This window comes from Squalius cephalus, assembly GCF_949319135.1.
Source record: "Squalius cephalus genome assembly, chromosome: 2".
NCBI classification, from domain to species: domain Eukaryota; kingdom Metazoa; phylum Chordata; class Actinopteri; order Cypriniformes; family Leuciscidae; genus Squalius; species Squalius cephalus.
Window position 1 is genome coordinate 25,999,326 of NC_137123.1, and position 12,548 is coordinate 26,011,873.

The following is a 12,548-nucleotide window of genomic DNA, read 5'->3' on the forward strand; positions in this document are numbered from 1 at the left end:
ATTACTTAGATAATCTAAGTAAAGCACATACTATAAATGACTGCTATAATTCAATATTATTGTTTGAGTGAAATGTAATGCAAAGGAATTTACAACTAAATCGATATTAATCAACCTTTTACTAGCCAAGTTAAAATGACTTATTTTCTTTGTTATTTTCACTTAACTAGGTTAAGTAAAGTTTACTTAATTCCATATTCCAAATAAATTTAACTTAAAGATTTCTAATTAAAGCTACTGATAAATATGTTTAGGTTTTTACTTGACAAATCTTTGTAAATTTACTAGCATTTTCTGAGTGAAAAAAGTTGCCTAGCTTTTTTCAAGTAAATCCTACTCCAAATTTTTTTCAGTGATTAAATGCGTCACAGTTTTTATATGTGTTTTATATATGAAGAGTTCAGACGCAAAAGCCTCTAAGTGCCATCTGAGATTTTCTTAGAATGATCATTTTTATCAAGCTCGTATATTTAAGTTCAGTAATTTCACTTAAATGGCAATGAAAATTACCTATGAATTGTCATTTAAAGGGACTATGTGTAGGAATTTCTCCCATCTAGTGGTGAAATTGTATTTTGCATTCAAACATATAATGCTCTCTAGCGCCTCACTTTTTCAAATGCGCGTTGCATCTACGGTAGCCCTTATGTACCAAAAAGCTATGACAGGATGTCTTCTAATAGCACTTCTGAGTTTTTCTTTGGGTGAACAGGTTTGTTATTTAAAACAAACTGAAACTTGAAACAATGAAAAAAATTACTGACTGTGAAAAACTTTAACTATGAAATCTGATTTTAAAATCTGGTTTTAACAGAAAAGAATTGTATTTGAAAATTACAGTGATAATTCATTCTCTCTCTTCCAGCATGTGCGCGCCTTTCTCTCTCTCTCTTGCTCTGCATCTCGCGCACGCACCTCTCTGTGTCTCTCTCTCTCTTGCTCTGCGTCTCGCGCGCACCTCTCTCTCTCTCTCTCTCTCTCTCTCTCTCTCTCTCTCTCTCTCTCTCTGCGTCTCGCGCGCGCACCTCTCTCTCTCAATTCAATTCAATTCAATTCAATTCAAAATTGCTTTATTGGCATGACTGTACATGTTACAATATTGCCAAAGCTTGGAACACATAGAATAATTATACAGTATAAAATTATAAAGTACAAAAAAAATAAAATATTATAACATAACTTAAATCTAAATGAACAACTTAAATTAATTGTACAAATTAACAGTGTAACAAATTATAATATCTGTGAACGTTTTACACCACAGTGTTTTAACATATACACACACACGTCACTGAAGGTCACTGTGGTGGACAGTGGGGAAACACACTGAGGTCAGACACACACATCACACACACATTCACCTGCTGTCTCTCAGGCTGTGGCACACACACACGTATCTGGCAGCCAGTGCTGCTGTCTGGCCCTCTCCTAGCAGGATCTTCATCTGATCTACTTCAGTCATGGCTGTAAAGTTCTATATTAGGTTAGTGAGTTTGCTAAAGTAGAGTTCTCTGACTGAACTGTATTTGTGACAGTGAAATGTCTCAAATTTCTCTCTCTCTCTCTCTCTCTCTCTCTCTCTCTCTCTCTCTCTCTGCGTCTCGCGCGCGCACCTCTCTCTCTCTCTCTCTCTCTCTCTGTGTCTCGCGCGCGCACCTCTCTCTCTTTCTCTCTCTCTCTCGCTTGCTCGCTCTGCGTCTCGCATGGCAGAGAGGAGCAGCGTTTTAATTCAGTTAAACACAGATATTATGTTGCTTCTCTAATTTTACATGCAAGTATAGGCGAAATCATTTGTCTTAATGGGTCGCGTTTCAGTCACTATTTCATATTAATTCCGTTGTTCTTTCTCCCTTTCCCCCCGTGAAAGTCAAGTTTGTCTATATCGCGAATATAAGACGACCCCCCATTTTCAGCCTATTTTTAGGACAAAACCCTCGTCTAATATTCGGGTATATACGGTAATAAAGTACACAACCAAGCAATGAAAAAAAAGCTTGTAATTACAGTTTTTCCCAATTGCTAAAACACAAAAAGTGAATGCCCAGATCAAAGCGTCAAAACCGTACCGTTTGCATGCATGTCTTACACACAGGCACCAAATGAATAAACACATTGTAGGCATTGCACTGCAAACAATTGTGCAACACACGGTGCAAAACACTACACACACAGTGTTGTATGTTACACACGTTGGAAAATGAGGAAACACTTTGCATACAGCACATCCATTCAATAATAAAAACACATGCGACAATAGCAACACCCCCGCACACACAGTAAAACACTTAACCGGTAATTGAACACCAATCAGTCACAGCTGTAGCACTATAAATAGAACTCAGGTATGCGCACCTGTCGTGATACAATTGCGAATATGGAGGCCGAAGGACCAAGGGGAAGGAGAAGACGAGGAAGAGACGGGGGAAGAGGGAGAGGAGAACGAGGAAGAGATGGAGGAAGAGGGAGAGGAGAACGAGGAAGAGATGGAGGAAGAGGGAGAGGAGAACGAGGAAGAGATGGAGGAAGAGGGAGAGGAGAACGAGGAAGAGACAGGGGAAGAGGCAGAGGAGAACGAGGAAGAGATGGAGGAAGAGGCAGAGGAGAACGAGGAAGAGATGGAGGAAGAGGGAGAGGAGAACGAGGAAGAGATGGAGGAAGAGGGAGAGGAGAACGAGATGGGGGAAGAGGGAGAGGAGAACGAGATGGGGGAAGAGGGAGAGGAGAACGAGGAAGAGACGTGGGAAGAGGGAGAGGAGAACGAGATGGGGGAAGAGGGAGAGGAGAACGAGATGGGGGAAGAGGGAGAGGAGAACGAGGAAGAGACGTGGGAAGAGGGAGAGGAGAATGGCACCAACCTGAACGGGAACCAGGCAGACGCACAACTATCACTGACGACATCAGGGCCACTGTGGTGGACCATGTCATCAACCATGGCCTGACTATGAGGGAGGCCGGGCAGAGGGTCCGGCCCAACCTCAGCCGCTTCACGGTAGCCAGCATCATTCGGACATACCGACAAGAAAACAGGTATGTCCTGAATTAACGCCAAAGGACTGCACAGATCCACACACAGCAAATTGTCTAGTGTTAGTGTAGATTTTCCAGTGTTACAGTAATTTAACACTTTTACAGTGGTTTACATATAAACCCTGGGGGAGTGTTACATAATTTGACTGTAACTCTGAGAGTGTTAAATTTGCGTTTTCAAATTTGCTGTGCATCAGCGTTCTGGCTGAATCTGGTTATACAGTATTTCACCACGTACAGTATGACAGTACGGGATGGGGAACAGAACCTAACCATCGACACTAATCATGCATTGTTTGCAGAACTGCCAGGCGACCTGCCGTGGGAGGGAGGCAACGAGTGTTCACCCATGCCCAGGAACTGGCCGTTGTCAACCTTGTGGTGGCAAACAACACCATCACCCTGCGCCAATTGCGTGAGCGCATCCTCGAAGACCACGCAATTTTCCACAATGTGCACAGTGTCAGTACGACGACACTCGCCCGGGTCCTGCGGGAACACCACGTCAGCATGAAACAACTTTACAAGGTTCCATTTGAGAGGAACAGTGTTGCAGTCAAGAACCTTCGCTATGACTATGTGCAGGTGAGTGCCACAGTACCACTACAATGGCAGTTGTGTGTTTACATGGATATATACCTTGCAGTCGCCCCCCTTCCATGGTTGGAGGGACACTGCCAACATTTTGGTGATATCCGAATGTGTCCAACCCAATCCACAGTCATTGTGCGACATTGTAGAGGCAGTACCGCTGTATTCAGGAACACAATAGTGACATTTTGGTATATGCATGTTCTGTTACAGACTGTCCTGGCCTTCGATGCGGCAGCGCAGCAACATGAGTACATCTACATAGATGAAGCTGGGTTCAATCTGGCAAAAACCAGACGTCGGGGCCGGAACATCATCGGCCAAAGGGCCATCGTGAACATCCCCGGGCAGCGCGGGGGCAACATCACCATGTGTGCCGCCATTAGTGGTCAAGGGGTCCTCCATCACCATGCCACCCTAGGACCCTACAACACTGCACACCTACTGGCATTTCTCGATGCACTACATGCTGTGGTCACACAGGACAGACCAGGGCAGCCCATGTTTGTTGTCATCTGGGATAATGTCAGTTTCCACCGGGCTGCTCTGGTCCGGGACTGGTTTGCCAACCACGACCATTTCATAGTGTTGCACCTGCCCCCTTATTCCCCGTTCCTAAATCCGATCGAGGAATTCTTTTCGGCATGGCGGTGGAAGGTCTATGACCGCCTACCACATGTACGCGTGCCGCTCCTGCGAGCGATGGAGGAGGCATGTGGGGACATCGAGGTGGGGTCGATCCATGGGTGGATACGCCACACACGGAGATATTTTCCCCGTTGCCTGGCAAGGGAAGACATTGCCTGTGATGTGGACGAGGTGCTGTGGCCCGACCCCAATCGACGACGAGATCCCTGACATGGACCTGCAATAGAAACACCTACACCAGATGTTCAATACTTATAGTAGTTCTGCACCTGTACACTGAGTTTTGGTTGTGGAAATAAACACGGTTTACAGACTACAAATGTAGGCAGTGTCTTGAGTACAGTTGACCTGTGTGTTGTGTTTGCTTTGACTGTTTATATTGCATGTGCATGTGTGTTTCCTATCGATCCGAAGAGGGCCTTTTCAAGTTAGAGTGTTACGTTTTGATTGCAGAATGTTATTTTGCATTGGCAGTTAGATGTTGATCTCCAAGTGCTGTGTCAAGAAATCTTGTGTGTTGAGTTTTGACACAATGAGCCAAATTTTTTATTTTGTGTGTAAGCAATTGAAAAAAACTGTAAGACCGTAACATTGACTTACCTGTCGAGAAGAAAGCAGGAAACTTCAGCGTCTCTTTTGAAAGCTTTCTCCTGCATTAGCTATCCCGACATTAACCCTTGTTTTTGTAATCTCCGGTCACGTTTCCTTTTACGGTCTATTTTGGACTTTTTCGAGATGAGGACTTCTTATCCTGTGACTCAGCATATGTATGAATGAACGGTGTATAACTGTGCAGTGCAGCCTTTTAAACTTGCCGCGGCAGTGACAAGCGCCTCTCTCTGCTCCTCCACTTCTGCTGGCTTCAGTCACGTGACGCTGGCTCTGAACGAAAACGCGTTGTGGAAACGCGTTGGCCTAGTACTTTTTGTCCCTCTCTGCTATTATAGTTTTTCAAGATGGCGGAACTACATGGAAGCCTCCGTGGACTTACCCATCTCATGTATATAAAGATAATAAATTCTTCGTTTACGAGGATTAGTCTGATCATTGGCATAGGTATTTGTACACCATTGAGGGCATATTTATGAATACAAATATTGATTTTAGATAATAAAATACCTAAAAAGCTACACATAGTCCCTTTAAGTGAAATTACTGAACTTAAATATACAAGCTTGATAAAAATGATCATTCTAGAAGAACATTTCAGATGGCACTTAGAGGCTTATATACAGTATATGAAAAGTTCAGATGCAAAAGTACATAAAAGTATTCAGATTTGGTATATATATACAGTGGTGTTCAGAATTGATGGCACCCCTGGTAAATATGAACAAAAATGGTTGTAAAAAAATAAACCTGCATTGTTTATCCTTTTGATCTTTCCTTCGCAAAAATCTAACCTTTCATTGAAGTAAAAGAATTGAAAATGGGGGGTAAATCACATTATGAAATAAATGTTTTTCTCCAAAACACGTCGGTAAACATGATTGGCACCCCTAGAATTTTTTATGAGAAAAATATCTCTGAAGTATAGTCTCATTAATATTTACCTTTATTTAGCACACCAGGGTGACTAGGAACATGAAATTGTCCAGCCATGACTTCTTGTTTCACAGGAGTTTAAATATGAGGAAACACAAAGGCCAAATTCCCTTAATCATCCATCACAATGAGTAAAACCAAAGAATATAGTTCTGATGTGCAGCAAAAGATTGTTGAGCTTCACAAAATATAAAGTGGCTGTAAGAAAATAGCTAAAGATTTGAAAATCCCCATTTTGACCATCAGGGAAATAATTAAGAAGTTATAATCAACTAAAGATGTTACGAATCTGCCAGGAAGTGGACGTGTGTCTATATTGTCTTAATGCACGGTGAGGAGGAGAGTTTGGGTGGCCAAAGACTCTCCAAGGATCACAGATGGAGAATTGCAGAGATTACTTGAGTCTTTGGGATCAGAAAGCCTAAAAAAAAAAAAATCAAACAACCCTTACACAACCACATGTTGTTTGGGAGGGTTTCAAGAAAAATCCTCCTCGCTCCTCCAAAAATAAACTCCAGCATATTCAGTTGTCAGACACGACTGGATCTTCAAAAGGGACCGGATTATATGGTCAGATGAAACAAAAAAAAAAGAGGCCTTTTTGGCAGCAAACCCACCAGATGAGTTTGGTGCAAACAGGGATAAAAAGTACCCCATGCCTACGGTTAAATATACTGCTGGATCTTATATGTTGTGGGCCTATTTTTTTGCTGGAGGTCCTGGACATCTTGTTCAGATACATGGTATTATGGATTCTAGCAAATACCAACAGATAAAAAATCAAAACCTGACGGCCTCTGCTAGAAATCTTATAATGGGCCGTGGTTGGATCTTCCATCAGGACAACGGTCCAAAACAAACATCAAAATCAACACAAAAATGGGTAACTGAGCATAAAATGAAGCTTCTGCCATGACCGTACCAGTTCCCTGACCTGATGAGTGGACTGAACTGAACAGAAGAAGCAGCAACATGAACTTGTGAATCTGAAGGATCTGGAGAGATTCTGTATGGAGGAATGCTCTCTGATCTCTTATCAGGTGTTCTCCAAACTCATCAAGCATTATAGGAGAAGACTCAGAATTGTTATCTTGGCAAAAGGAGGTTGCAAAAAGTATTTAATAACAGGGTGCTAACAATTATGGCCAGCGTGTTTTGGAGAAAAACATTTATTTTATAATGTGATTTACCCCCCAGTTTCAATTCTTTTACTTCAATGAAAGGTTAGATTTTTGTGAATTTTTTGAATGAAAGATCAAAAGGATAAACAATGCAGATTTATTTTTTATAGCCATTTTTTTATCATATTTATCAGGGGTGCCATCAATTCTGACCACCACTGTGTATATATATATATATATATATATATATATATATATATATACCAAAAATTTGTTTTAGGTGGACAGATCAATACAGTACAAATAACATGTAGGATGTTGGAAAATAGCAATGTCTTTTCTGTTAACCAAATGCTTTTTAATCTACGCTATTGCTTCAATGAGTGTGAACAGGCGCACCGTTATTTGTTGCTTGGTGAAGTGTTTGTTCAAGTAAGCCAGAAATGCGCAGATTCTGCACAATATGCTGTATTTAAAAGATCACGATGACTCACGAGTATTTGTGCTAAATCCACACAGAATTGGCTTACACAAACTTCCCCGGCAAAGTGAGTAAACATAGTAACACGACAAATTGGCTAGTTATTTGACAGCATTACCCGCCAAAGTAAATTTTTACCCACAATTGGCGGGTGTTAATTTCAAACCCTGGGCCTGTATATACATGTTTCGACTGTGCATATGCACGCATAACATATTTCGGATCAAGAATAACTAATTATTTTGTGACTTAAAATAATAAACACTTGTGTAGAGGTCATTTAGTTATTTGTTTCTAAAAATGGGAAGGGGAATGTCATCAGCATGACCGGTGTCTGAAGCATGTGTGACATGCAGGCAGTGTCTCATTCCCCTTTTCAGGGAACCAGTGTTACAGTCGCAACCTGAGATGTTCTTATTCGAAGTGCAACTTCGACTCTGCATCTTGGATTAACGCTATGCAGGAATTTTTGTTATTTACCGCCCTGAAAAATTTGAACCACATACATTTCATAAATCAGAGAATTTTTTTTTTGCAGGTTACTGTATGATGATTGAAATCGCGAAATGGCCTCAAACAATAACTAAATAAACTGCAAAATGTAATGTTTTCTGATACATTTTTTTCATGCATGGACTGCTTCTAACAGCGCTGCACGAGCTCATGGCGCCATCTGCGGGACACTATTAGCATGTTAGCCAGGGTTCAAAGCGTCAAATGCGAGTAAAAATCGCCGTGGTTAACCTTTATTCTACAGTACATGTACTTACAGTGCACTTACCAAAGAAAGTAATGGTAATATAAGGTAACTACATTACACTGTAGTGCCCCCCCCCCTACACTGTAGTTGCCACTGTAGTACAACTACATACACTGCAGTGCCCCCCACAAGGGTCATTGCAGGTCTTTAGACGCATATGCTGCCGCGATAGCGTCCACAATCCACCTAGACAGACTCTGTTTCGAGTTGGCGAGGCCCTTGGCGCGCCCACCGAACAAAACAAAGAGCTGCTCCGAGCGCCTGAAGGCGGCGGAACGCGTGACATAAACCCTTAACGCCCTAACAGGGCAAAGGAGGTTAACATCGACTTCGCTACCGGATCCCGGTAGGGCCGATAAAGTAATAACCTGCGCTCTGAAGGGAGTGCCAAGAACTTTGGGGACATAACCATGTCTCGGCTTGTGGATGACTTTAGAGTCATTAGGTCCAAACTCGAGACACGCGGCGTTAACAGATAACGCGTGTAAGTCACCCACACGCTTGACTGATGACAGGGCAAAAGCTTGGGCCAGTGCGTCCTCGTTCTTTGAAAAGAACGTTGGGTAATGAGCATTGTCTTTTGACGCAAATAGGTCGACTTTCGCTTTGCCGAAAAGGCGCCACAGCAGCTGGACTGTTTGGGAATGCAGGGATCATTCTCCCGGAGGAACGTTGTCCCTGGACAGTCTGTCTGGGCCATCGTTCAGGCGACCAGGCACATGCGCGGCTCTCAGCAAGAGCAGGGAGTGCTGAGCCCAAACGAGGAGGCGTTCCACCAGAGCATTGAGATTTCTGGATCTGATACTGCCCTGGCGGTTCACAGAGGCCACCACTGACATATTGTCCGTGCGAACCAGTACATGGTGGCCCCGCAGGCATGGGAGGAAGTACCTCAGCACATTCTCGACCACTATCATCTCCAGACAGTTTATGTGAAGGCATTTTTGACTGGCCAAAGACTGGCCTACCCTCGAAGAGGGCGCCCCAACCTAGGTTGGAGGCGTCTGTCGAGATAACCTTCCGGTACTAGATAGCTCCCATTGTCACTCCCAACTGGTACCATTCGGGCCGCTATCCAAGGCTTCAGAGCTGAAACGCAGCTCTGAGTCACTCTGATACGCAGACCGCCGGAAGCCCAAGCTTGGTGTGGTACTCGTGCATTCAGCCAGCGTTGTAGCGGGCGCATACGTAGCAAGCCCAGCTGAAGCACCGCTGCGGCTGAGGCCATGCAGCCTAACATTCTCTGAAAAGTTTTCAGGGGAACAAGGCTGCCCGTCCGGAATGAAGCGGCCTGGTGTCGAACACGGCGCACGCGCTGTGTCGACAGGCGGGCCGTCATAGACACAGAGCCCAGTTCTATCCCCAGAAAAGAGGCTGTCTGACTGGGCAGTAATGAGCTCTTGGTCCAATTGACCATGAGACCCAAGTTTTCCAGGTGGCTGAGAAGCAATGTTCTGTGAGATATTAATTCTATCTCCGACTATGCTAGAATCAACCAATCATACAAATAGTTCAATATTCACATGCTCTGACTTCTGAGGGGAGCGAGAGCCGCATCCATGCACTTTGTAAATGTACGGGGTGCTAGGGACAGGCCAAACGGGAGGACGGTGTATTGATATACCGGACCGTCGAAGGCGAATCTCAAGAATGGCCTGTGACGGGGTATTATTTGAATCTGAAAGTATGCGTCTTTCAGATCGAGAGAGATAAACCAGTCCCTCGGGCGAATTTGCGTGAGAATTTGTCTGGTCGTGAGCATTTTGAACGGTCATGAGAACTTTGTTCAAATGCCTCAGATCTAAGATAGGTCTGAGAGCCCCATCCTTCTTTGGTATGAGGAAATACCGGCTGTAGAAGCCTGACTCGCTCTGGGAAGGCGGTACTGGTTCTATGGCCCCTTTGCATAGCAGCTTTGCTATTTCTGCGCGAAGTAAGTGTGCTACTTCTAGATTCACTTTTGTCTCGGTCCGTGCTAGGAAGCGCAGAGGCCGGTGAGCGAATTGCAGCGAATAACCCTGCTTTACTGTATTCAGCACCCATTCTGACACTCCCGGAATAGCTTCCCAGGCTTTTGCGTGCATAGCTAGGGGTAGAATGGCCTCTTAATTCTGGTCGCCACACGGCGTGGACTCGTGAACCTGAATCTGAGGTATCGGCACGGTGAGCGCGCTCTCGATGCTTGAACACAGCGGCGTGCTGAAAGCGGCGGCTGGCCGGTTTACATGTAACGTCCCAGTCACCTTGAGCGGGGAACATTTCATGGGAAAAAACCCGGAACGCGCGTGTAGCGCCGGGCGTGTTACATTTCTCAGTAAGCGTGAGCGCTTGCGGGCGGACACAAGACTTACAACATAGCCGGTGTGTGACGGCTTTATAGGTTTTGTCCCCTGGGATAAAAGTGTAGCAGAGCGGGCAGTGAGTAGGTGTGGGCACTGCTTTGTGGGCACATTTTCTACATTTAACACTCGAGTGGCATACGCCAGCTTTATGAGTGTGGGCTCTGCATGAGTGACTGACACAGGGGGAACCGTGCTTGTGTGTAGGGATGAACACTGGGAAGTGGGCACATTTTCTACACTCAAGACACGATCGGCATGAGCCGGATAACCAGAAATTGCACTCCTTATGAGATTTCTCTGGGTTGCCGTAAAAACGGCATTTGGGTGCAGGTGAGCAGGTTGTACAACGCACTCGTTGGCTGCGAAATACACATCTGCAGTCGCCTTTTTTAAGGGAAAATAGATTTCAAGTCGAACGCGCTCCAACAGTGTTTATCTCTTGTGGGCATTCAAACAAGTGGCTTCTGAAGACAAAAAAGCTGATGACGTTTATTACATGCGCCCATTTATACTTTTTATACATTTATATATTTATACGGGCGCTCCACTTCATGGACTGTCGTCAGCCAATAATTTGGAGTGTTTGTCACACGTGTTTCAGACACCGGTCATGCTGATGGTGTTCCCCATAGCGTCAATCCAAAACACAGTGTCGAAGTTCTACTTTAAAAAGGGAACATGTTTTTACAACAAAAAAAAACATTTACTTTCAGGCCACTGGGAGAATGTGTGGTTTCAGTTAGTTCTATTTTTTCATAAATGTAATTTTAAGTAATAACTTTCTGAGTGAAAGCATTCACACACAGTTGGTTATACATACAAATATGTGATTTAGTATAGTGAATAAGGTCTAATGTCTGTCTCTACAATAACTATCAACTAGGTTACAAGTATTGTTTATTACAGCAGTTTATTGTAACGATTGAGTGCGAACCAAACACAAATGAATCTTCCAGGTGATTTGTTCAAACATAACTCCACACAGAACTCAACATTCCAGACCCCAAATCACCCATCCAGAGCCATAAAAGAAGGCTCCAGCCAGGCTACACTAAGAACTTTTTATGGCCAAACTAACGGAAGAACTTGTCAATGTGAGATGGTTTGGAAAAAGACTGATTGGTTCAGAGATGGCATCGTTTAGAGCTCGATCAAGATAACAGCAGAAGTTGCTCGATCCCACGACAAATATACAAAACAGACCTCCTCCTCCTTAAGGACCTCTGAATGACCCAGAATTAAAATCTCTTCAAACCACAGAGAACTGAGATTTTACCTATAACAATACATAAAATCATCCCAGAACCATTAGATGTTTGAATGAAAGTGTGTCTTGTTTCCTATCAGTATGATCGTATGTTCTTAATTCAGAAGATGGCTTGATTGAAATCTGTGTAAAATGTTTCGTATTCTTATAATACTAATGATGTCTAAACTGTGGCCTCTGTTCTCTCTGCTAGTGCTGGAGAGCAAGGAGATCACAGATAACGCATGATTTACGATGAGAAGTGAAGAAAATACCACCTCTCAAATAAAGCCAGTGTCTAATTGGTCAGATCTCTTCCAGGAGGTTGGACAAACATTTGAGTTTAAAATCTTAGACCCGAACAAAGCTTTGTTGGAAGAACAAGTAAGAGAGAATGGTGCGAAGGGAGAAGAAACCAGACAGACCAGTAACCATGTAGACAAGCAGAGACGAAAGAACCCAAATTAAGATCAGAAGAACATGGGTTAACAGCTTCATTCAAGCCATCTAACTACTCTAGTCTCAATTTTCTTTCTTTTCTTAGTTTTCCTTTCTTTTCCGTTGTGAGTCTCGGTTCTAAGGTTTTCGCAAGGTTTCGGTCCACGATTCGTCTGCAAAGCCAGCTTCAAACAAAGACTTTCCATCCATCCGCCAGCACACCACGTAATTGGCCGCCCCAGACATCTATCCAGGCATGAGGACACCAGCCACGAATGAACTCGGGAAACCCCCTTTTACACCGACAAAAGGGAATCCCCAAAAAGGAACGCAAAACAAGCAAGTAGCC

General features: G+C 43.7%; 1 protein-coding gene across 1 annotated transcript; it reads left to right on the plus strand.

Moving 5' to 3' along the window:
• Nucleotides 1-2,246: 2,246 nt before the first annotated feature.
• LOC307149739 (uncharacterized protein) lies at nucleotides 2,247-4,581 on the plus strand. The gene is made up of 3 exons (XM_079856283.1): nucleotides 2,247-3,027; nucleotides 3,330-3,612; nucleotides 3,832-4,581. Exons 1-3 carry the CDS (start codon nucleotides 2,345-2,347, stop codon nucleotides 4,474-4,476), a joined length of 1,611 nt encoding a protein of 536 aa, XP_079712409.1. The 5' UTR covers nucleotides 2,247-2,344; the 3' UTR covers nucleotides 4,477-4,581.
• Nucleotides 4,582-12,548: the final 7,967 nt, after the last annotated feature.